The 27,050-nt window shown below is 42.4% G+C and overlaps 1 protein-coding gene across 1 annotated transcript in view; it reads right to left on the bottom strand.

The window, feature by feature from the left end:
- ASAH2 (N-acylsphingosine amidohydrolase 2) overlaps positions 1-27,050 on the bottom strand; it is a 114,613-nt gene that overhangs the window by 29,910 nt on the left and 57,653 nt on the right. Inside the window, exons 5-10 of the mRNA XM_088019965.1 lie at positions 23,715-23,891; positions 22,303-22,430; positions 21,056-21,133; positions 7,049-7,169; positions 5,284-5,409; positions 1,443-1,529 (exon numbers count right to left, since the gene is read on the bottom strand). Of these exons, the coding sequence (XP_087876091.1) occupies positions 1,443-1,529; positions 5,284-5,409; positions 7,049-7,169; positions 21,056-21,133; positions 22,303-22,430; positions 23,715-23,891 (717 nt within the window). The remainder of the gene's footprint in view (positions 1-1,442; positions 1,530-5,283; positions 5,410-7,048; positions 7,170-21,055; positions 21,134-22,302; positions 22,431-23,714; positions 23,892-27,050) is intronic.

Raw genomic sequence — 27,050 nt, 5'->3', positions numbered from 1 at the left:
TAATTTGAATCCAAACTGCAGGCATGGGGAGCTGTGTCGCTCCGTCTGGCCTTGTCACTGAAGACGGTAAGAACAGTCAGGCATGGGGCGCCTGGGTGGCTCAGTCGGTTAAGCCGCTGCCTTCGGCTCAGGTCATGATCCCAGGGTCCTGGGATCGAGTCCAGCATCAGACTCCTTGCTCAGCGGGGAGCCTGCTTCTCCCCCTGCTTGTGCTCTCTGACAAATAAATAAATAAAAGCTTAAAAAAAAAAAAAAAAAAAGAACAGTCGGGCAACTGGGCAGCAAAGGCCGAGAGAATCTGGATCAGTCCGGTCATGCCTGACGCCATGTTAGCTGATATCCTTACACTATTTATCACCGTGGTCGGAAGCAAGCACTCAGGCTGAAACAAGCCTGCTTCCTTGGTTTTTCAAGGACTTCGTATAGCCATCAGGGAAATTCAAATCAAAACCACATTGAGATACCACCTTACGCCAGTTAGAATGGCAAAAATTGAGAAGGCAAGAAACAACAAATGTTGGAGAGATTGTGCAGAAAAGGGCACCCTCTTAACACTGTTGGTGGGAATGCAAGTTGGTACAGCCACTGTGGAAAACAGTGTGGAGGTGCCTCAAAATATTGAAAATAGAGCTACCCTATGACCCAGCAATTGCACTCCTGGGTATTTACCCCAAAGACACAGATGTAGTGAAAAGAAGGGCCATATGCACCCCACTGTTCATAGCAGCAATGTCCGCAATAGCCAAACTGTGGAAGGAGCCGAGATGCCCTTCAACAGATGAGTGGATAAAGAAGATGTGGTCCATATATACAATGGAATCTGACTCAGCCATCAGAAAGGATGAATACCCACCTTTTAGAGCAACATGGATGGGACTGGAGATTATGCTAAGTGAAATGAGTCAAGGAGAGAAAGTCAATTATCATATGGTTTCCCTTATTTGTGGAACATAAGGAAGAGCATGGAGGACATTAGGAGAAGGAAGGGAAAAATGAAGGGGGGGGGCAATCGGAGGGGGAGATGAACCATGAGAGACGATGGACTCCGGGAAACAAACTGAGGGTTCTAGAGGGGAGGGGGGTGGGGAATGGATTAGCCTGGTGATGGGTATTAAAGAGGGCACGTTCTGCATGGAGCACTGGGTGTTATACGAAAACAATGAATCATGGAACACTGCATCAAAAACGAATAATGTATTGTATGATGACTAACAACCTAATAAAATTAAATTAAATTAAAAAAAAAAGTCAGATGAGCAGCAAGAGAGAGGTTCCTGTGTCCTTTGGGAAGCAGCCTTCCTAGCAGGCCAGTGCTAGCAGACTCCAGGACCAGCGTGAGCCCTTGCTGCCTCTTACCATTACCGACTTTGTCATGAACACTGTCGGTGGATTTTAAAGAACAAGATTAAATGAAGTTGAAAGAAGTGGGGCCCGCGGCTGACCTTCGCTCTCTGGTATATGATCCGTCCTATAATCTGCGTGCTGTTGAGCATATCCTCTCCCGGTCCCATAGCAATGCACGTGCTAGACTGCAACACGGGGAGACAAGATGGACTCTCAGTGAAATAAGCAATGGTTTTAAGGAATGCAAAATTACAAGGGAAGCTAAGCAAACATAGTTTTAAACCCACATTCTAGCATTTCTTGTCAGTCTCTCAATCTACAGATTATGAGAAGCAAAATCATTCATGGCAATGGAGCCGCGAAGATCTTCCGAAATCACGTGTCGCAGCGCCTTACTTTTATGGGTAAGGACACCGAGGCTCAGGTGGGTTGGACGATTTGTCAGAGCTTACAGGTAGCTAATATGTGAGCTAAGACCTAAAGCCAAGTTCCCCATTGGTTGCACGTTTTCCTATCTGTCTGTTCTTGCCTAAGGCTCATGATTGCCTTCAATTGAAACTCAGTTAAAATTATATTGGAACAAATAGATTATCCTCTGGGAAAGATCAGTACATAAATCTGGCTCTTTACTTCACTTCTTATACCAGGAAATTTTGAGATTGACCAGACACTTATATATTATAATTGAAAATTAAAAAGTATTAAAAGAAAATATGGATGAATACTTTCTTAATACCTTTTGATTCATCCATACTGAGTTGGGTTTTCTCTTATTTGCAGTCAAAAGCATCCTATATGTGTATCAAAATTATTACATTGTACACCTTAAAATTATACAACGTTGTATGTCAATTACATCTCAATAGAGCTGGGAGGGAAAAAAGCAAAAAAAAAAATCCTAATGGATATACAATGGAATATGGATGAAATAGGTAATTTACAAAAATGAAGTATACATGGCCATTCAACATTAAAATATATTCAGTCTCATGAATAACTAAATATAAATTTAAACTACAAAGAACTCTGCGTGTTGTGTTGGCAAAGACTGAAAGGTTAATAAACCGGGTGTCGGTGAGGGTTTGGGGAAACTGTCACTCATGCTCTGTTAGCGGGAACGGGACTGACAGACACCTCACGGTGGCTCTGCTTTCTCTTTGACAGCAAATTCACTTCTAAGAATTTGCCCTAGGGGCGCCCTGGTGGCTCATTCGGTTAAACGTCCGGCTCTTGGTTTCAGCTCAGGTCTTGACCTCAAGGTCGTGGGATCGAGCCCCACATCAGGCTCCGCGCTTAGCGGGGAGTCTGCTTGCGAGTCTCTCTCCCCCTCGGCCCCTTCCAAGTAAATAAATAAATCTTAAAAAAAAAAAAAAAAAAGAATTTGTCCTAAGGTGAAACTCATACACGCGTGAAAATATGTACAACATAGTGACCAGAGCATGTTTATATGATGGAAGGAAAACCAGAAGAGAGGGGATGTGAAGGAAGAGAGCAGGGAGGGAAAGAAAGCTCTCATCAGCAGGGGATTGGTGAACTCATTTAGGGTACTTAACATTGAAAACTATGGCATTAGTTTAAGTGTTGTTTTCAAGTATATTCACTGGAAACAAGAAAGCAGGTTCCAGAACAGCATTACGGTAGGACCTCATTTAAATACAACTGTACATGCAGACCGGTGGCTGGACACAGACCATTAAATCTTTAACAGATTCATTGGGGGGTTAGGGGCTGCTCGTTTACCTGTCTTGTTTTCTGAACTTTTCAGTATTGTTTGAGTCTTTAACAAGCATATATCTTTTTTTACATCAAAGCTAGTTTCTAAAGTTCAAAAAAATCTGTTTGAAGAAGCAACACTAAAGCAAAAGACATGGCAACATTTGCCCATTTCCCTCTTTCGGTTTCTTCAGCGAATCACGATTTTCTTCAGAAAGGCATCTCCTCTTTAACAGTCTGTGATTCTATTCCCAGTTCCAGGTCAGTCTAAGATGATGACAGCCATTCCCTGGGCATTGCCGAAGACTGGAAAGAAACCCCGGCTTATGCCAATCAACACAAACCATTTCCCCAGGAACTGCTTTGGTCCAGGAATGGGGTCAGTCCATTGACCCATTTGGGCCAAAAAGAACTTTTATTCCATGGTTAGAAGAGAGGTTTTCTCTGTCTCCTACCGTATATGGGGTGGGAGGGGGGGGGGCAGAAGGAGACCCCTTCCTCAGTACTGACTGCCCTCTTGCAAACAGGAGGGAAGCCAATCTAACAGATGGAGCGGAACAGAGAGAAACAGAATTCTGTTGCGGGAGAGGGTATGATTTTGTTGTAATTTTTTATGATTGCAAAGTATGCTAATGGTAGAAAAAAATGCAAAAGTGTATAAATAGAATAAAAACAATAAATAAGATAAACAGAATAAATACCCCCTATAATAATGCCAAACAGAGAAAACCAGGGTTAACAATTCAGTGTGTTTCGCTTTGTCTTTTTACTATGACACATTTATTTTCAAAACTGCAATCATGAATATGCAATATTAAAGCCAATTTTCTTAATCAACATCATGTACTATGAACTTTTTCCCACGTTAAGTATTCCAACACAACACACTGAGCTGATGCACAATATTCTATTGCAAATAGGTCTCATAATTTATTTAAGCATTTCATCTCTGAATTTTGGAATTTAACAAGTAATCTTTAAATCTAATGATTAAAGATCAATTATTGGAAAAAAAAGATCAATTATTGACTTAATTGTTGAATTGTTGATTAATTATTGAATTAATATTGTGTGGAAATTTTACAAATGAAGGACTTTCTATATAAAAAAATGGTAATACATAACAGAAAAATAGAATTGTTAAAACCATACTACTCATTGGGTGGCATTGACTAGAATAGGAATAGAAGTAATAGCCCAGAAACGATGTTTAATAAAAGTAATATCACAGGTGACATGTTCTAAAGACAAAAAGAATAAGAGCCCAGAAACTAGCATCTGTTGCTCAAGTCAAAGCCGGAAAAAACCCTAAATGAACATGGCAGAGAAGCAGTTAAATAAACAACGGTAGAGCCGTTCTTGTTGTCTTTAAAACCTACCACACAGACCTATATATAGTCATAAAAAGATTTTTTAAGACCTATGAGGTGGAAAACTCGAAGCCCAGACCAATAAAAAAATCAATAAATAAGTTACGAAATTTTATTCATGAATACTTAAGTGAGTATGTAGAAAGAGGTGTGACAGTCATAACTCACGGGGAGGCAGGGAGGAAGGGAGTGAATCAAACTCACTTATTACGGCTGTCTGTGTTTTCCATGTTGCATGAGTTTTTACAGCAAGATTTTTTGCTTGTGATTTTATTTTTATTTCATTTTTTTAAAGATTGTATTTATCTATTTGAAAACAAGCAGGGGGAGTGGCAGAGGGAGAAGGAGAAGCAGGCTCCCCGCGGAGCAGGGAGCCTGATGCAGGACTCGATCCCAGGATGCCGGGATCATGACCTGAGCCGAAGGCAGACGCTTAACTGACTGAGCCACTCGAGCGCCTGTTTGTGATTTTAAAGAAAAGAAGAAAAAATGTTGATCTTATATTTTTTTTAAAAACCTATAGACTTTACCATCAGTGAGAAACATCGCAGGCAGGCAGTTTCTGGTACTAACTCGTGACGTGAGAAATGCCAAGGCGAAGTGTTTCAGACTGTCCAAATTTGGGGAAGGGTACCGCATCTCTGACATTGACTAACTTCACTTAGTGGTCAATCCAATGGGAAACTAGAATTTTACCCAATCCGAATTTAGTGAGTGCTTCTGAGAAGGGGAAAAGCTAGCAGTCCGTAGGCCTGTGTATACTTGAGGGAAACATAATTATAAGTTAATGGTGGATATTTAAACGTAAAGTGCACATGAGATGCAAAAACAAAGATTTCATGGCACGATTACCTACCCCACCGATAGGACAAGAGCTATTGGCATTATCACAAGACTCTCCTGTGTTGACACAGCGTGGGCCGAGAATATTGGGGGACACATCTCCCAGGTTTGATGAAGCAAATGCTGCTACATATGGTCCCTGCCAAAAGAAACATCCAAGTGTCTTTTATTCTTTCTTATTTCCCATAATGACTTCCATTAAGAATGCAAACATTCAATCCACTCTGGTGAACAATTCAAAATCATTTGCAGACAATTAAAAGGAGGAGGTATAACATTCTGAGAAAATTTCTGAAAAAAAAATTCACATTGCAGTCCACATACATACTACTACCCATGATATTCCAATGATCAATAACGCCGTCTCAAATAGGAGAGTTTCAAACCTGTGCCACAAACAGAAACATTTTGACAAAAAACACAGCATACAACAACAACAACAACAACAAATCATAAGACGCTGACTCATCAAGCTATTCTCTGGTTTTGTATCTGGAGCTCAGAGATTTTCCTTGAAAAATAAATCTACTGGCTGAAAAAAAAATATCATAAATCCAGATTTTCCTGTGGCAAAACTGAACCTAAATATACTGTCCACCATCTGGATCTGCCTCCGTGTAGCTTTTCTCTTATCCCTTCAACCTGAAGTAACAACACAGAACGTTTCTGAGTGGTGCAAGACTTTAACCTCAACCCAGCTAGCTGGTCTACCATTCCACCTTCAATGTCTTCAGTTTTCTTAGGGAAAGAGATAACGGAGATCATGTGTCTCTTTGCATACCAAAAAGATAACTTATCTCAAAGGGCCGAGCAGCCAGTGATCATAAATGGGAACTTCCTTTCTTTCCCTAAAACTCAATCTAAAATGAAAAAAAAAAGTGTTTTGTCAACAAGGAGCTAAAAGATCAGATCAAATGTTCACAGGACCAATAACTTTTATATCATCATACACCTTTTAGATATTTATTCTAGTCAAGGGCCTGGGGCTCTCATCCTCCTCTATTCTTCTGCATTTGGGACTTGAACACTAGGGTCACACAGAGCAGGGTCCCCCCTCACCACTTAGCTGTCTGTAGTCGCTAATTTACACAGAGTTTTCTGAAGTACACGACTGAGGTCCAGCCCTCATCTCTAATTGCAGCCCTCATTGCGTTTCAAAGTTAAAAAACAAGTCTGGTGCCCTAGGGCTGTCTCTGACTTTGGCCTTAGGGAAGGAAAGGAAGACAAACTCCTTGAAAGGAAATTCACCATTAACAGGGAAATTCGGACCAGTGAAAAAGATGCATCACCTTGTCCTCAGTCGGGTTAACACTTATTAACTTATTAACACTTATTAACACCTCAGTCGGGTTAATACCTCTGAAAACAAAAGTAAACATCAACACAGCTTATCATATTTCCAAGTTGGTCAAAAACTAATCCATATTGCCAAAATCTTGAACTTGTCCTTCCTTATCCAACCAATTGTAACTGTATGAAGCCATCCATATAAGTAGTATTTGACACAGTTAGCCATTTTTAATTTTTCTTTCCCCATCAGGGAGGATGGAGAATTCTTTTTTATCCGAGCATGTGAGTATGTGACATCCATGATGATGCTTGACGCTGAAGATTTGAATCAGCTGTTCTTTTGTTGTTCAGTTGGCCACTGTATAGTACATAATTAGTTCTTGATTCAGTGTTCAATGATTCATTACTTGAATCAGCTCTTCTGAGCACTGCATGAATGGTGATACTCAGCACATTAAGATGATGCTTTCAATGACACAAATTCTCACCTGTCCAGGTAGGTAGCCTTTGTTCTTCTCTTGCTCAAAAAGGTAAGAGGCATAGCCCATGTTGTCGCTATTGACGAGATGATTGCTATTGTTCATGCTGACCGGATGGATGGCAAACCAGCTGTAGAAGAACAAGGAGCCCTTGCTTCGTGAAGAGAACCAGACAATGGGGCCAAAAACAATGACGGGTAGCTTAAGTTTTCCCCAGCAGGAAAGGAAATTCTTTTTAAATGAGAGGCATTCCACATTTAGATTCTTTCATTGTTGATGAGCTTAAATGATTAGTAATATACTCCAAAAGTCTAATCGTTTACTTAAATTAAAAATACAAAACTCTATTTTTATAACTATCTCATCATCATCATCATCATCATCAATATCAAAAGCTTTTAATAAGAGCCAAGATCGGTCAGTGACCAGACGATATAGCTAACGCACTGTATAGGCACAGACTTTGTCCTTTAAGACAGGTGCACATAATAATTATTAAAATCAATCCTATCTAATTCAGCAGATATTTACTGAGAGTCTGCTGTGTGCTGAGCACTGAATAAACTGCAGTTTACGCTCAGAATCTTGCAGAAGACAAAGATGCAAACAAACGGCTTTAATACAGTGTGGCAAATGTTGTAAAGAAATAGGCATCAAGTATTTGGGGATCACAGATGACTAGCAATTAATTCGTAAGGGCATTCCAGGGAAAAGGCACAAGAGAGTTAAGTGCAGAGAGGTGTGAAAAAGGCTATTATACATAATTTGATGTATCCTTGTGCATAGTAATACCTCGTTTAAGCGTAGAGCTACACAGTTTAAGAACTAATTTCACATCTGTCACCTTACTTGAACTTCACAACAACCCTGATAGCAAGGCAGTTATTCCTTCCACTCCAAGGTGTCTCAGAGAGGCAAAATGGCAGCCCATGGGTCATCGAGGACCAAGACTAAAGTTTGGGTCCCTTGACACCTTGTCCAGTGGCTTTTGTAGGCTCCAACCTTCACACAGGTGAAAAAGAGACTTACAGAATGGAGGGCTATGAAGCAAATCCACTAGAATGAATGCTCAAGAAAAGAGAGACGCCAATCCCTAAAGTTTCAGGCCAATTTAAGATTTGTAAAATAAAATCCTTTGTGGATTTAGGTCCTTGCTGAAAGCTTTCTAAGCATTTCAGTTTACATTCCTACCTAAGTAATAGAGTGCACAAAACTGAGCATTTACTTAATGACTAGGGATGTTTCTAAACTTCAAGGCCGTCATTCAGGATTCAGTCCTCATAGGCCAACAGATGTATATGTAGGTCAGAGATCGCCAGCACAACGCTCACGGGAGCTGGGCGGGCAACAGAGGTGGGTTAAGCTGGTTGGCGGAATGGGGACTGGTGTGAACTGTGGATACCTGGAGCCACCTGCATGGTTTAAAGACCATAGCCTCCACTATGCTGCTTATGAGAGCCTAACCAGTCCTGCCAGATCTTCCATAAATCCATGCTTTTGTGAAATGTTTATCAATTTAAAAACTCTTAAAGACAAGATCTCATTCCTTTTGTCTATAAGAGTTTTTAAATTGATAAACATTTCACAAAAGCATGGATTTATGGAAGATCTGGGAGGGATTGGGTGGCTGGGTGATAGACATTGGGGAGGGTATGTGCCATGGTGAGCGCTGTGAATTGTACAAGACTGTTGAATCACGGATCTGTACCTCTGAAACAAATAAGGCAACATATTTTAAGAAAAAAGAAAAAGAAGAAGATAGCAGGAGGGGAAGAATGAAGGGGAATAAGTCGGAGGGGGAGACGAACCATGAGAGACGATGGACTCTGAAAAACAAACTGAGGGTCCTAGAGGGGAGGGGGGTGCGGGATGGGTTAGCCTGGTGATGGGTATTAAAGAGGGCACGTTCTGCGTGGAGCACTGGGTGTTATGCACAAACAATGAATCACGGAACACTACATCAAAAACTAATGATGTAATGTATGGTGATTAACATAACAATAAAAATTATTCAAAAAAATAAAAAATAAAAACTCTTAAAGAAGTAAAGGGCATGAGAGGAAGGGGTGCGGGGCTGAACAAAATGGGTGAAGGAGAGTGGAGGATACAGGCTTCCAGTTATGGAATGAATGAGTCATGGGTATGAGAGGAACAGCATAGGGACTCTAGTCAATGGTACTGTAATAGCGTTGATGGTGACAGATGGTAGAAACACTCGTGGTGAGCACAGCATAACCTACAGAAATGTTGCATCACTTCATTGTACACTGAAAGTTAATGTAACATTGCGTGTGTCAACCATGCTCAAATAAAAAATTTAAATTGAGAAAAAAAGAAGTAAATAGCATGGGAAAAAAGGAGGGGAATTGTTACCAATTAAGAGCCTTCAAACAAATAGCCAACACATGTAGTTTGTGGACTGTTTGGATTCTGATTCCAATAAAAGGATTGTAAAAAGACTTTATTGGTACAAACAGGGAAAACTGAATATAGACTGGGTTTTAGATCATATTAAGAAATTATTTTCAATTTTGTTCGTTAAGATCAGGGATTGTAGTTATACTGTTTTTACGTTTTTACCCAATAGAGATACACACTGAAATATTTATGAGTGAAATGATTTGATATCTGGTATTTGCTTTTAAAAGTCTAGCAAAACAAACCAAAAGAAGAGGAGGGATGACACAGAGTGGCAGAAGATTGCTAATTACTGAAGCTGGATAAGAGTTGCATGGAAATTCATTAGACTAATCACTCTAAATTGGCATATATTTGAAAATTTCCATAATAGGTTTTTTGCATGTTGACATCCATTTCGAATTTTTCTTTTAAAGAGTGTTAGGCCAAATCACCAGTCTATAGGCAAAATTCAATCCCCAAGGTGTGTATTTGCCACCACATAAATGGGACAGAAATTTAGGCTAAAGGTAATTCTAAGGTCATCCCCTAGAAGTTACTTGCAGTTTCTATATTTAAAAAATAAAAAAATCCTCACACTATTTTCTTTTTTGTGTCTGTGGTTTGTCTCTTTGTCCTAAAACTTGAGTGCCAGAGAAAAATTCTAGTCAGTTAGCATTTTCCAGGTAGTTGGGAGTCCATGTTTTTGCAGTTTTACTCCATCTAGTTTGGAAGGAAAAGGGGGTGGCGGCCATGACAGTTCCCTGGCTCCTGGACCAAAATACTTGCATCTGATAGAATTGCACTGAGGTCAGCCAGACTCCCGCAGGACTGCAATCTCTCTGGTGCAATCAAAGGAAACAATTTATCAACACTGACTATCATTTAGCACTGATTAGGTGAAGGATTTTATGCACAGGATCTCACTTCATTCTAACAAGAATGTTTTGAGTCAGATGCTATCATTGTCCTTATTTTACAGCTAAGGAAATGACCTCTCCGAGTGAGGCAGTAATCTGACCAAGGTCACACCATTGTAAGTCAAGAAGCAGGTCCATGAATATCCGGTCAGACTACAAAGCCCAAGTTCTTATCTGCTGTGGGATACTGGCTCTGTCCCTTCCTTTCATTCACTGGCTCATTCGGTGCACATTTCATTAACTTTGATTCTGTGCCAGGCCCTTGAGACATGGAAATGAACAAGGCAACATCTTGCCCTTGAGGAATGCTTCATAGTGGAGGTGACATCCGAGCTGGGTCTTAAAAGACGACTAGGAACTTGGCAAGGGGATCACTGGAGAAAACTCACTGGTAGCAAAGGCATGGAGATGGAAAGAGGTATAGCGGGTTTGGAGGATGGATGGTCAATCTGGCCACAGCAGAATGGATAAGGGCAGGGAGACATGGCAATTGTTCTAGTCATTCAATCAGCATGAGTTTACTAGTAGCCAAGCATGCAGTTGGATTGTGCTAAACCCCAAGGTTCAGAGAGGAACCATCAAGGAACAACAATATCTGAAGAGAAAGAAAATGCTAAGAATTTTGGTCTGCTAATTAGACTTCAGACTTGAATTCTTACTGATTTCATGTATTTATTTTCATTTATTTTAGGCTTTAGAAAATTAATAGAATTTTTTTCTCTACAAAACTAAAAAAATCAGTATTCGAAAAAGTTATTTGAATTTCAGAATAAGAAGATGCTGTACATCTCCTCTTCTGCCCTTTGAAATATATGCTATTAAAATATCGGGCTTGTCACAACAACCAAAGTACTATGGCAATAGATGAATATTTATAAAGATATGCAGAAAACTGGTCATCTTGGTTTAAGAAAGCTGCACTCACAATTTATTTTATCTGGTCAAAAAAACATTCTTCAAAGCAGCGTTCAAAAGAGAGAAAGGAAGGTTGAGGTAGTTTCAAAAGAAGTTAGAATATGGACATAAAAGGATAAATATGCCCTTGTTTAATAAACACTTCTAAAGGGGCACCGGGTTGGCTGAGTAGGTTAAGCGTCTGCCTTCAGCTCAGGTCATGATCCCAGGGTCCTGGGATGGAGCCCCGCATCGGGCTCCCCGCTCAGTGGGGAGTCTGCTCCTCCCTCTGCCTCTGTCCTTCCCCCCTGCTTGTGCTCTCTCTCTCACTCACTCACTAACTCTCTCAAATAAATAAATAAAATCTTTAATAAAAAAAAAAAATAGGGGTGCCTGGGTGGCCCAGTCGTTCAGTGTCTGCCTTCGGCTCGGGTCATGGTCCCGGGGTCCTGGGATTGAGCCCCGCGTCGGGCTCCCTGCTCCGCGGGGAGCCTGCTTCTCCCTCTCCCACTCCCCCTGCTTGTGTTCCCTCTCTCGCTGTGTCTCTCCCTGTTAAATAAATAAACAAAACCTTTAAAAAATAAAATAAATAAAATAAACACTTCTAAATAATGATTACATCACAGCTAAAGCAGGGCTTCTACAGGGGTCAGCAGGATACAATCAAGGTACCAAGGAAGGTCCAGAGATTTGAGATTTTATCCCAGTCTACAGCAAAGTTAGTGAAAATTTCTGGGTCTCTGTTTCCTAAGACTGAACAATAATAAATTTTGACTATGTTCTGTGAATCAATACACAGCAAATTAACATAGAATCGTCTAATTATTCTCTTCTGTGTAACTGAGGCATTTTCTAGGGCCTCTTTTAATTCAGACACTCTGCACTTCCCACTCCGAAGCAGAAAAGAAAAGCCAAATGCAAAACTGAGCTTCCATATTCTAAAAGAGTAACAAACCCGCCCCGAGTGCCATTCTCTCAAACCTGGGCCACCACGTCCAGCATGCATGTTGTGCCCTGCACAAGGATGAGTTGCAAAGGGGGTAAATGGAGGCTGAAATCCAGCCCCTGATCAGCTCCCGGAGCTAGGCACCTCAGTCAGCCCAGAGAAGGGAGCGACTTCGTATGTTGTGCATCAAGGTCCTACGTGCTAATGGCAGCCCTCTCCAATCTAAATGTCCACCAACTGGGAAAAAGAATATTGTACATCCACTTGAAGGTAGTGTTCATGAAGACGTGTAATAAAATGGGAGCTCTTTGGGTAAATACACTATTAGGAAGCTGTAGTGGGTTGAATAGCGTCCCCCCACCAGATTCACGTCCACCAGATCCTTAGAATGTGACCTTATGTGGAAGTAGTCTTTAGAGATATAAACAAGGGAAAGAGCAAATGAAATCATATTGGCCTGGGTTGGGTCTTACATCCAGTGACTGGTGTCCTCATAATAAGAGGACAGGAACAGAGAAATGCCCCCAGACATTGAGAAGTAGGCACTGTGAAGATGAGGGCAGAGACTGGAGTGATGGGTCTACCACCAGAGCTGGGAGACACGTGGAACGGATTCTCCCTGAAAGCCTCCAGGAGAAACTAACCCTGCCACCTGATTTTGGATTTCTGGTCTCTTGACATGTGAGAGAATAAATTTCTGTTGTTCTAAGCCAGCCAGACCATAATAATTTGTTATGGCCGTCTTAAGAAACTACTACAGAGGCCCTATGTTTAGCAGCTAGAGTACTAGCTCTAGACTCACACACAAATTACCTCATCTATTGGAACCTCAGTGCTCATTTCTGTAACATAATGATCATAGTAGTATTTGCCTCACATCTGACAACCAAAGGAACAAATACCTCTAAGGTGCATAGCACGAAGACTGGTCTGCACTAAGAGTGGAATGATTTATCACTATGATGAGTTGGAGGGTGTTAATCCTGATCATGCTGTTGCAGCTGATGACCAGGATGATGATGACGGTGATGGTAAGGGGGAAAGAGATACAAAGCTCTGTGTGTATGTGTGTGTATGTATGTGTATCACAAGATCAACACAATACTAAAATACATCATGCCTGTGCACCTCTGTATTCAACAGGTGTATATTCAACCCACATCATATGCACATGAAATAATGAAAGGAAGAAACCCTGCCCTCCTGTGGCAGAGATTTAAGGGCTTACAAAATACGCAATGTCATCTACTTGCCCGTCTCACTAGCACGACGGGACATGTGAATCGCCCTGCCCAATCACACGTATGCAGGGGGACCACCCAATTTTTATTAGACCTTGCATGTGTGGGAAATGTGCACATTTAGAGTCTTTAAGGGGTTAAGCTACTGGAACTTCATGGCCTGTTTGTTGTGGTGCCTGGTGTGAATCGCCCTGATTCACACACCTCTCGTTCACCTCCCTTACAGTCTTCTCCCTGCCCCACTACAAACTATCCGGGGAAGGAGAGGAAAGGGTGTTTCATTGCATGATACTAATAGGACACAAAGGACGACCTGAATTTTAAACAAGCAGACACAGTGCGTACAGACCAGGCTGCCCAGATTAAAGAAAGACAACGAGCGATAGCAAGGGGAGCCCTTCTGAAGTTTCAGGTAAAACTTGGCGGCCAGCATCCTGGAAAAATCTTTCTACCATCTCTCTTCCAGAGAAGAGATGTACATTCTCAGCTATTTTTATTGTCTTCAAAAGTCCTGGATGATGAAGTAAAGATAGCTGGTTTGGGTGGATTCTAATAAGTCACTGCAATCAAAATTCTTATATCCTAAATGACATGATGAAGCAATCAACAAAAACAAAACAAGAAATGGCCCAAAGCGTATTTTCTAAAATCCAGCTTCACTAACCAGGAATTGAAGAACCCGAAAGGAAGACAGAGTGATTTGGCTTTTGGGGGTCTATTATTCAGCAATAATTAAAGCATGATGATGCCAAGATTGACAAGAACATAGAAAGCAACACGCCACTCGTGTCTGGATAGCAGGAGTGAAAACTAGCAAAAACCTTCCGGAGGACCATTTGGCCACTTATAAGAAAAGCCTTAGTAACCAGCATTCCTTTTTTAGCCCAGCAATCACACTTCTAGGAATTCAGCTTAGGGAAATCACTGGCAAAATACATGATGTCGGTTCTGGAATGCTCACCACATTGTACTTTCTGATGGCAAAAACTATAAACTAAGTACCAAGTGATCTCTGATTCGTTGAGCACATTGTCATACATACAATGGAATACTATACAGCCACTTAAAATGGCGATTTGGAAGATGCTAAGATACTAAGCATCGAAAGGTATTCATATGGTGCTTCTAAATGAAAAACTACCAATTGTATATAAAGTTTCACTTTTTCAAATAAAAAAATGGATACATATGATTAGGAAAGGATCTAACAAGACATGTAACAAAATGTTAATAGAAGCTATCCTGTTCCAGAATGACCAGGTGATTTTTAATTTTCTTTCCTTTTTTTTTTTTTTTGGTTCACTATTGAAATATTATAAAATACATGAACAAAAGAGAGAAGATTTTAAAAACCACCTGATACAACCCCAAGAGTGAACTCTGATGTAAACTATGGACTTTGGGTGGTGATGATACATCCACGTAGGTTCACTGATTTTAATGTACATACCCCTCTGGTCCCACATACTGATGGGGGAAAGGACGGGTAGACGGTATATGGAAAATCTCCGCACTTTCTGTTTAATTTTGCTGGGAAACTAAAACTACTCTAAAGAATAAAGTCCATTAAAAACCAACCCTGCCACAGTGTCACCTCTGCCACCCTTCTATTGATCAAAATGGTCCCAGGGCCAGCCAAGATGTAAGGGCTGGAGAAATCCTCTCTATGTTTTAATGGATCCTATCAAGATCACTTTGTATAGAATACATCTGATAAGAGTTTTTGTTGCCGCCATCTTTGGAAACTATAATCTTCCATTTATTTTTTTAAAGATTTTATTTAGCTATTTGACCCACAGAGAGAGAGAGAGAGCACAAGCGGGGGGAGTGGGAGAGGGAGAAGCAGGCTTCCCGCGGAGCAGGGAGCCCAGTGCAGGGCTCGATCCCAGGACCCTGGGACCATGACCTGAGCCGAAGGCAGACGCTTAACCAGCTGAGCCACCCAGGCATCCCTATAATCTTCCATTCAAAGATCTGTTTTTAAATCTCTATCAATCCTAAAAGGGTAAGAGAAAGAGAAAAGGCATTGAAAAAGAGACAAATAGCACAAAGTGAAAAGATACCCCCAAAGGGCAGATATGTAATAATCACAATCCTAAAAACAGACTATACTCACTTATGAAAAGACGAAGATTGTCAAAGTAAACAAATAAATAAAGTTATATGATATTCATAAGGGACACCTCTAAAATGTAATCACAAATAAAAGTTGAAAGAAAATGAGAGAAAAATATACCTGCGAATTCTAACCTGCAGAGAGCTGAGTTAGTTATGCTAGCATGAGAATACAAAGATTTTGAGACAAAAATAAAAATCATTATTCGATGTAAAGAGAATCACTACAAAACACATACACACTTAATAGCACATGGAGATACACTGTTAATATTTTTCACAGTATTTTAAAGCTTCTAGTGCCCAGAGTGAGTGGAACCAAGCATCTGCTTTTACAGAATGACCTTTTAGACAAGCTTGTTTTTTATTTTTTGTTCTACATTGGGAATTGGGCAGAAGAAAACGGACCTGAATATGAGCCACGATTGACTTTGGGAAGTAAAACTTGGAGTTAATTTTTCTTTCTTTCTCCTTGCCTATATTTTTTTTATTTTTCCATGGTGAGTACATATTATTTTTACACTCAAAAAAAGTATACTTGGAGTAAAAAAGTAATAGCCTCCCAAATCTCTTCAGGCTAAGAACGTTCCAGAAACCCAACAATCAAGTTAGTCAAATGCCTTCTGCCAGTTATGACAACCGGGTTTATGGGCTTTGGTTTTTAAACGTTGTAAACTTTCTTTTTTTAAAAAAGATTTATTTGTTTATTTGAGGAGGGCACACGCACGCATGTGAGTGGGGGCGGGGGAGAGGGGCAGAAGAGAATCTCAAGCAGACTCCATGCCCAGTGCGGAGCCCAACGCAGCACTTGATCCCATGACCCTGAGATAATGAATTGAGCCAAAATCAAGAGTTGGATGCCTAACCGCCTGGGCCACCCAGGTGCCCCTATAAACTTCTGGTTTTTAAACTTTCAAATTTAACACTTTAAATTAACAAGCATGATTTATCTCTGTCATCAGTCAACTGTCATCACCCTTGCCATCAAAGAATGTTTAGTAAGCAGCTTCACTTTAAACAGGGATGGACCAGAAGCAGGTGGAACACTCACTACATAGCCCTCGGCCTATCCTCTACCAGAGAGGAACAGCCCGAGCGAGCTGACAGGAAGTTGGAGCAAGAAGACGGCATCAGTCTTCACGGCAACATGGACAAGGCAGAATAGGAAGAAGAAATTCAGGTCATAGAAATAGAGAGCAAACCAGAGTTAACACTAATGGAGAAGATATTTGTACAGGCAAAGATGAGATGAGGTGGAGGAAGGAGAAGTCCAGAACGGCTGGTGAAGGGCAGGCACTGAGCTTTCCATGTCTGCTCTGTGAGTGGGGTAAGGAGACTGAGGAGAGAAGGCAGAGGGTAGACCAGACAGACATGATCGTTCAAGAAGTCATGGTCATAGCTGGTAGAGAAGATTTACACACGCACACACACCCCACAACCAAGTTCTATAAGTCACCATCATTTGAATAAATTCACGTAATGTCATAAATTGGGCTTTTGTAAGTGTGTACACCAATTATTCAAATGGGATGAACAAATCATCCCGTGGTTTTGTAACAGGCACCTTGAAAGAATCCCCTCGCGTGACCCCTTTCTGCAAGAACAAGAGGATTTGCAGTGTCTAAAACACAAGACACCTGAGCAATCATTCAGAAACCTGCTCACACCTTCCTCACAGCTCTGGCCGATAGGATTCATGCCAGATGGAGCCCAACAGGGCTGACAAGAAAAAGAAGAGAGTCCATGGCACTCCTGCAAGCTGAAGGAAGAGACCCTGACAGGGCGGAGAGATACAAGGGAAGAGCAGGGAGACCAAGCCTGTGCTGGTGCATGGAGCTTGAGGAAATGAGCCTGTGCCCTCCCCCCACGCCCCCCCCCACCCCGCCGCCCGCCGCCATGCCCAGAGCTGCAGGGGCAAGGGCTATTGGGAGAAGTGACTCGCCACCAACCAGAGCTACCATTCAGATTATCTGCCCACCCTTAAGACTTTCCTTTGGGTGCAGACATTTGAAACCTCTGCTTGGTTTCCTCCCTTCACAGTTCCCTCTTGCACATGGTGTCCTATGACAACAGGATCTCTCAAAACTTAATGTCGTGTTCGCCTCTGAAGGACCAGACTCCTTCTTTGAGGTGACTTCCAGAGCCCCGCCCCCCAAAGTGAATCGTGGGAATGCTACCCAGCTTCCATTTTAATTCAGAACTCAGAACCTCCCAAACATGTTCTCCACATCTGGAGACAAATCATGTACTGTTTCTGCATGAGGTAGTATCAGGCAAAAAGAAACACTTCCCTAGCATAGACAGGCCAACCGAAGCAAACAGTGCTCTCACAAATGCAAAGAACTTAATGACTTATGGAATAGTGTCACACACATAATTCTATTCCATTCTTCAGGTCACCACTCTTCCTAACCCTTCAAGAGCCTCCAACTCCCAACCCTAGCTTAAAACACTTTAATGATTTTCCATTTCCCCTGGTGTAAAGACCAAAACCTTTATCATAGCATCTAATCTCTATGACTCACTTTAACTCACGACACCCTCCTCTGCACTCCAGCCACACAGACCTTCTATCAGCTCCTCCAATGGGCCACAGGACTTTTGCACATGCTTCTCTGTCTATGTTAAATGTTCCTTTCCACCACCACTACTTGCTCCCCGCCCCCCCATTTTACCAGTTAATCCTCACCCTTCCTTTGGTTTTTAGGTCCATTGTTAATTCCTTAGGGAAGCTTTTCCCAATCTCCCTGACCAGGTCAAGTCCCTTTAGGATAGCTGTCCATACATTCCTTTCATAGCACTTAACCCAATTATAATTCTATAATTATACAATTATAGCCCAATTATAATTATTTGTATGACTATTTGGATACTTTTTGTCTCTATCAGGAGGTTATAAATTCTATAAGTTCTATAAGATTATAAATTCTATTTTTGCTCCTCAATCTATAGTGCTAGCTCAGTTCATGACATATATACTCTACAATATTGAATGACTAAATGAATGAATGAATGAATGAATGAGTAATGACCTGTGGAGAGAAGATATTATATCCACATTAGAGAAATATGGAAATTGAGTCTCCAAGAGCTTAAGGGATTTGCTCAAGGAGCACAGGCATGGGGATTGGATTCTAAGGTATTTGATCCCTGATTTCACAGTCAGGAAATGCACCATTCCAAGGACTGGGGAGTCCTGCATGGCACAGAATAGGTATCCAGTGCAGACTTGCTGAATGAAGAAATGAAAACAATGAATGAAATGAGGAAAGAATCAATTGTGGACTTCAATATGATTTTCAGTGCAAAGAGAACAGTCTTGGTCGGCCATGACATTGGACAGGTCATATCACCTTTCTAGGCCAGAGCTGAGCTTTGAACTAGATGATACCCATGCTCTGCAAATCTGAGATTCAGACTCCTCCTACCTTGGGATTCTAACAGCAGACACCTACATATGGTGGCTGAGTGACTTATCTGCCCAGACTCGACTTTATGCTTTGGATCATTTTTAATGCATTCAAAGAGCAATTATCACTATGCAACAAGAGGCAATTGCAGGAGCAATTACATCAAGGATAACATATGGAAATTACAAAAACAATAGAAAGTTATTGCAGTGTGTTAAGCATAATAGCAGATGGAGGAGAGTTGTTATAACCTTGACAGTTGACCCTGGGACTTCTAGATTTGTTATATAGTCATATGCAAGGAAGCAAACAACATCTGGCAAAAGGATAACATGTTTTAGTTTTCCGTTGGCATTGTTAAATGATTCAGAAACTAATAAAAGGGAACCATGAATGGTCTCCGTCATCCAGCCAAGAGTTAAGCAGAAACGATAAGGACAAAGGGTCCTTCTTCTCCCAACAAATGTGGAATTCTCTAACTAGTCATAGATAATATGCTTGCATCCTGTCCTGAACCAAATGTCCCACCAAAGTGACTCACAATCTGGTACTAGCTCACCTTTTCAGGTTCATCCCTTGCCCCTCTCCGACAGTCACCCATACTCTGGCCTCAGAGCTCACTGTGTTTTCAGGACTCCGTGAGAAATACCCTGGCTCCTTCAGATCCAGTTCCAACATCATTTTCTCTATGAAGCCTTCCACAATGCTCCCAAGCATCCCAAGCACCACCTCCTCCAAATCCCCACAGCATTTATTTATGCCCAGGTGGTAGCATTGATGGCCATCTGATTTCTGTTATGATCACTTGTCTGTCTGTCTGTCTCTGTCCCCTGCCCCAATCACCCCACTAGTTGGTAAGACCCTTCAAGATAGGGACCATGCCTTATTCATACGCCCAGCACAGAGCTGCATGCCTAACATTTAGAAAGTCTATTGAGTGAAACACCGGGCGGGGCAACTAATCAGTAGATGAATTAATCAGTAATGGATGAATGACTCCTATTATGTCAACCCATATAATAAAGTCTATTTTATCAGGGAGTTTCTTAGTGACCTCACTTGAAACCCAAAGAAGTAACTCCAATGTTAAGAAGGTCAAGCACTTTGATAAGCCAATAATGGCATTCTTTGCATGTATCACCTCATTTAATCTTGAAACAATCCTATGAGGTATTATTATTCCCAGTTTCAAATGGAATAGTTGAGGTGTAAGTAGGTAAGTTACTTTCCCTAGGCCTCAGGGTCAGTAAGTGGCAGGATGGATTTGAACTCAAGTCCTAAGACCTACACCTAACACCGGAACACCTCACCACCAGGCTGTCTCCCATCTAGTTATAGGGCCAGTCCTGGTCATTGTTTTTCATGTTTTCATTCACCTCTTATTACTTTCAATTAATGTGAATTTGACTTCCATAGAAACTTTCACGTAAGGATTTCATAATTCTACCTGAGGCCCCTACTGCCTTTACTAACACTTATTATCAACATTTTGAGGACTCACCTTATCCCTCAATTTTAAAGTAAGAAAATTGAGAGAGCAGTTAAGTAACTTGGTCAAAGTCACGTAACTCATCACGATAAGAACCCAGAGCGACCCCAACCCACTTAACTGCAGTGCCCATGCGCCATCTTGAGCTTCCACCGGGCGTCCTACATCACTTGGAAGTTCGCACATCAAGGCATCTGGCACCGTTACCCATCTAGTCAATTCCTGAATCAGTCCAATTGCAGGGGATAAAATTCACACATGAATGCAAATGCCTTCTTTTTGAAGAAAACAAAATCCACATTTTCTTACATATAAAACGGAACTCGAATCCATACCAAGCTGTAGTTTTGCCTCGTCTGCTTCCTTGAGGTGGCCTCGATTCTGCTTCCAACACTAGTTTTCCAGGTGAGGAACTGGGTTCCAGGAGGCTGAGAACCTTGTCCCAGGGTCCATGGCTGGGTCCCAAGTCTGGACTCTTAACTACTCAACAGATTCTCAGTCCCTGCTGCCACTATTCTAGTCTCTTCTCCCATCACCCCCTCTTCAGGATTCAGGAAAGTTATCCAGAAACAGAATGAAAAACAAAACAAAGTAAACAGAGTACCTGAGAAGGCCCAGTTCAGCTCCGTTCAAATCTTCCATTTTTAGGACGACCATTTCTTTGTCGGTATTTGAAGAATACCTAGTCAGCAAAACAAAGAAACTCAGTCACTTCTATGCCAGAGCCTGGCCCTCCTGTGTGACCAGCAGTAGAAGCTGACCCAAAAACCAAAACCAAAACACCTTTCCGTGAGCGAGGTGCCCTGACATGCTATATCGTCTTACAAACCACATCCGGGACCTCATTCCTCAGCTAACGAAATGGCCTGCAAATGCTGCCAGAGTCAGAGGCACCAGGCCAGCCAACTGGAGATGAAATATACATCTCTATGTCATACACACGATATTCGTATTTCCTACAAAAAAAGATTTGCCTTTGAAATTTCTACTTGTATTAAATTTTAATGGAATCTCTTAAAAATAGCAGGGAATATGCAAAATCAAAACCATTCATGACCTGCCACGTAAAGTGGTTCTTTCGTGTCCTTTCAAAGGAAATCAGATTATGTTTTCTAAAAATCAACTCCTTTGAAATCTACTAAAAAATACAGAGACAAATGTAAAATGTCAAGTGGTCAAATTGAAACTGAGATATTCACTTACTCTGCCATACTAGTCAAGTGCTTCTCTTCTGTGGCAAACCTGGTTTGGCACTTCAAACAAACAAACAAACAAACAAACAAAAAACAACAAAAACTATCTCCCTTAGTTGTTCCATTCAATTATGCTCATTTTATTTCTTGCTCTTCATTCCAGTTTCTTTAACCTTTTATGTCCTTTCTCTTGCCACATTCTCCTGGACAGAGATGATTTCTTCTGAATAACATAATAAAAAGAGCTATTCATTAATTTAACAAATACATGTGGTGCACATTTTTATCTCCACTTTACAGAAGAAGCTGAGAGCCAATAGATTACGAACAAGTAAATCACCGAAGGTCACACAACTAGGAAGTGATCAAGCTAGGATATGACCAGAGTCGTGCCTGATTCCAAAGCTGAGAGTTCTTCCACCATTTGAACTCACCCCCGAAGCAGGCAAAGTGGCCAGACTTGTGGGCGGGATGGTGCGTGCCCCCACACTCACTTTGGACTTCTGCCACTCTTAAACCCTAAGCATGTTTTACATTTATCTTAGCTTTAATACTCCTTCAGGATCCTGCCACGTTCCTCGAGGAACAGCTGTGTTCTTAGATTTTGTCACTGATGGCTAAAGGAAACACATGGTCTGATTCCGATAATCCCCCTCACCTGGCCCTCTCTGACTCAGGATTCTGAAGGTAAGAAGAGGGGCTTCGGTTGATCTGGGCACCTTCCACAATTCCTTTGTTGATAAAGATTTTGCCTGGTTTCATGTTTTTGTGCGCCATCTCGATGCTCTGTGGGTTCAAGAGAGAGAGCACGAGCAAGTTGTGAATTTAGAAATCCTGGTGGGATACAGACTTAGTCGATAAAAACAGAAGGGCTCTGTGGACAGTTTCCTTTGTCTCCAAGCTGCCCCTGCCAGGGGATGAGAGCTGGAGAACCGCGCAGCCAGGGTCACTCTCAGGGTGCACAGAGGGCCTCGGGGCTGAGACACTGAATTGCCGTGAACTGGGAAACTCACGCCGTTGGGCACCTGAGTGTTCGGGGGCCCCTGCGTCAGGCACCGTCCTCCGGTTCAGGTGGCCAAACTGGGAGTGACTCCCCCAGCACTGGACCAGGATTTGTTAACATGTAGGGCATTCCCCCCTCCATACCCACTCCGTCCCCCCACCCTCTGAGGCAAAGTTTTTTGAACTTTTCTAACTCAAAACCACAATAAGCAATACATTCTTCATCACAACTTAATATGCATCGACGTCTGGGTCCTAAAACAAAAGTCCACAAGATGAACTACACCCTTACTATGTGTTTGGCAGCATGATATTCTCCAATCTGTTTTACTTTAGTTCTGTCTTTTCAATGCGTATTGCAACCCGTGAAATTGATTTCATGCAGCCAGTCATAAATGGCCAGGCAGAGTCTGGGAAACACTGTTGTAAAGACATGTCTGCCTTTGCCGACTAGATCGCCGGGCTTGGGAGTGGCTTCATGAGAAAAAGCAGAGAGAGACTACATATCGAAGGCAAAGTCATGAAGAGAACATCAGAAAGGATCCCGTGGGAGTAAATAATAAGCTGAGAGATGAGGAGAGAGGAATAAGAGGCACCCAAGCCAGGTATGGGAGGGGGGTTTGGGGTTCTGGAAGGAGCTCTGTGCTGTCCGCAGCTACCATTGAGGACGTGAGCAATGAGGGTGCGTGTAGAAGCAGGATCCTCTGTCATGCTGCTTGGGAAATAGGAGGCAAGATTGCAATTATTTGTAATTACTTTTGGTTCCTTGATGGGTTCCTTTTCGAGTGACTTAGCGCAGAGAACAGACCATGTGGGGCCCTCCCAGTTATAAAGTTTATAAGTGTCCCTTTAGACAACTGCATGAGGCTTCCTGCAAAGAACTGTCCTCTCTCCATCAGTCAGTGCCTCGGAGACCAGAAGCTACATGGGAGTCAGGAACGGAGGCGAGGAAGGAGTGAAGATGCTCACACCGAGATCCTAGAAGGACTGTCTCCATATCACAGCAAACCGATCCTAAACACTTATAGGCGAGGAAAAGAACAGCTCCATCTGGGGCTCTGTGCCTACCTTCACGATGCCAGTGACCATGTATTCAAAAGTTCGATTGCTAAACCCTTCACTGGCGATGACAAATACGGTATACTGGAAAAATCCCGCTGGTCCCGAGTGAGTGTGAGTGCCGCTCAGGATGATGTTGTCTCTTCTGTACAGGGAGCCGTATTTACTCTGCAGTCGGTTCAGGACCTTCGGGAGAAAAGAAAAAAAAAAAGTTAGAACTAAAAAGGATAACAGAGCAACTCGCTATGGAAAAGGCTCGGGTGAGGCTAATCGCCGATCTGTATCGATGACGCCCTTCACTCCATGCTTGAGGGTGTTGTCATAGTAACAACATCGGCACCAACAGTCCCTACCAAGGCTAACGTTTCATGGATCCTCGCTAGGTGCGAGCACAGGGTTAGGTATTACGTGCCTTATGTTATTTTAAAATCTTTATAACAACCCCAAGAGGTAGGTATTTTCAATCTTCTAGCTGAGAGCATGCAGAAGATAAAGAATGCGCCCACTGGTCTAATAAATAGCAGAGCCACATCCAGATCCGTGGCTCTATAGAACGAGTACGCTTTCCGATTCATTATCCCACACGGAGTATTAGCGCCTGGGCACTGGTCTAAGCACTAGGAATATGTGAGGTTCCTACCCTGATGAAGCTTTTATTCTAGTGGGGGAGAAATAAACAAACAAATGAGTGTGTAATGTTTTATTATATCATGCAGGGGTGAACACTGTGAAGAAAAAATGTTTCTGGGTAGGGAAAAAGATAGTGGTGGGTGTCAGGGAGGAAAACATCTTCTCCAAGATGTTACCTTTCATCAGAGGCTTAAAATGAAGAGCTCAAGCTGGTCATGCAATATACGGGGGAAAGCATCCCAGGGGCAGTGAACAGAATATGTAAAGGTCTCTTTATTTCCTCGCAGCCCAGAATGAAGAACTTGACACTGCCTGACACATAGCATCACACTTACTGGTCTGGGGGAAGCCAGCCGCCGTGACCTAAGGACACCCCAGCAGCCCTGTGGGGATGCCCGTGTGGAAACGAGCACAGTGGATGAGCCACCTCAGGCGTCATAGACCCTTTACCTTGGGCAAGCCTTCCAACCAGCCAGCACATGATTCCAACCTCATGGCGCAGCAGGGAGGGTGTGTGGTCGCTGTTCTCACCTCAATCAGAATCACCCAGCCTGCCCCCGCCCCTGGGATTCCTGAGCCTCAGAAAGGACAGGCCGAGCTTTGCTTTAAGCCCCTGAGTTTTCCAGATGACTTGCTGCGGAGCAAGAGATCAGGCACACACAGAGACCCGGGGAGTGTTCACTGTCCGTGTCATCAGTCCGTGAACATCTCATCATGCATGATACGTGTGCTGGTGGGGCACAGAGACGTCGAGAAAATGACAGGGAGAAATGCCCAATGGTGCCGAGCACCTATTTCTGATTCTGCTTTAATCAGCTTCAATCTGAAATTTGGTATTATTGTGGCTCCCTTGGGAAAGATGTTTTGTCTTTTTTTATGCCAAAAATCATTAAAATGATCTCACGGGGTGACTCTTGGTTTTGGCTCAGGTCATGATCTCAGGGTCCTGGGATCGAGCCCCGTGTCTGGCTCCAAGTTCAGCAGGGAGCTTGCTTGAAGATAATCTGCTGGCTTGCTCTCTCTCAAATAAATAAATAAATCTTAAAAAAAAGTGTCAAATGCAAAGCAACCTTCCTTGGTGAAGGATACTATCACCGAGCACGATGATGAAAGCTCATTATGGCAGGGATGGCCATATGCCCAAGACCACTTACGTACCCAGTCCTATTTATTGGTAGTTGCTCTCAGATGCAGGGTGTTGAGAAGGATTCTGAATCCAAATCTGGGCTTAGCAAAAAAAGAGGGCCTTTTCTGATTAGCAACACCGTCTACCTTGAGTATAACACACGCAGCGGTACACTGATAAACTGTCATGCACACGGAAACCAAAGCCCGCCGTTTGAATTGTTTGCCAGTTTCTAGGGTGTAAATACTCCTACCACAGTCAATTTCAAGCTACCAAAATCTAACAATGAGCTCACAAAGCTCCTGAACATTGAACAATCAGCCCTCATGAGCTGGTCCAAGCCAGTTCCAACACACCCCTGATACATAAGGGAGTAGCAGGGACTTATGTACCATATGCCCAACACACATAAATACATCCATTTCAACCTCTTCTATTTTAGGTGAAGAGGTATACCACCCTCATCTACTCGTGTGGCCATTGAATGGGGAAGACTCTTACAAACCATCTTGCCTTGTTAACCAATCCATGCCCCAAACACGATTGCTAGGTTACCACGCCTGTGTACGCAATCCTTTGAAGCCAGGCAAATGTGGAAAGGAAATAGGACATGACCAGACTAACACCCTCTGACCAAGTAGCCCACATTCTCCATCCCAAGAAGTTTCCGTGTTGCTTCTGTGTGACCCAACTCCAGCCCACATGCTTCATCACTCTTATACGTTCTTCCACACAGTAATGACAACACTCACGAGGAAGATGCCTCTGTTAAGGAGCAGGGACAATGATCACTGAAGGGATACCCCAAAACTCAACTCAAAGCTCCGTCAAAAGCTAATGTTCCCACAGCTGTGTCACCAAGACAAGAAGGTAGTGGGGAAAAAAAAGAACTTCCGGTCAACTTTAGAGGTCCCCTGGCCCTACCCTCATTTTTATTCCCAGAGAACTATGATGTTAGGATTTTAGAATTCAGCGTACTTCTTTGGGTTTACTCAAGAATCAAGTCCTTAAATAGGTAGGAATTACAGCTCCCATGTTTTGTTTCCTAAACTACGATATCGTCTCCTAACAGATATCGTATCCTAAACTACGCTCTCCAACGTGAAGTCTGACACATGGGACTTCAAGAAGAAGGAAGGAAAAACTCAGTCGTCTAAGGACAATGCCTGCGACTAGCCATTATAATTAGCGTGTTCCCTACATCATGAGAGGAGAGTGTTGGAACAGAGTGAAGAAGTTACCTGAATGTCTAGTGAGCAGAGCTGAATGTCTACAACTCACCCCTCTGAGTTCCAGTTCCCCTTACTGATGCACCTGAGAACCTGCCATGGAAAGAGCTGCAAAGCCGCTCTGTTCTCCTGTCCTGCCTCACTGCTCAGAGATCTTCCCGAATCTTCATGCCATGCTGGAAATTTCATCAATCCTTAAAGCTGAGACTGAGAAGCTGCCTAAAACCAGGTGTTCTAAAGAAGCATAAGAACACCTGTTTAGCTACATTTATTTTTCGCACCTTCTCTTGGATTGACCCGGGATAGGAAAGTGGGTTCACTTAAAGGCCTTCCCGCTGGGTCTCAGATCGCACAGGGAAG

The sequence above is a fragment of the Eumetopias jubatus genome, unplaced genomic scaffold (genome assembly GCF_037043125.1).
Source record: "Eumetopias jubatus isolate StellerSeaLion01/CBP00866 unplaced genomic scaffold, mEumJub1_p1.0 scaffold_17, whole genome shotgun sequence".
Taxonomy (NCBI): domain Eukaryota; kingdom Metazoa; phylum Chordata; class Mammalia; order Carnivora; family Otariidae; genus Eumetopias; species Eumetopias jubatus.
Note: the sequence above shows the minus strand (reverse complement) of the source record. Positions and strands in the feature narration are given on the sequence as shown.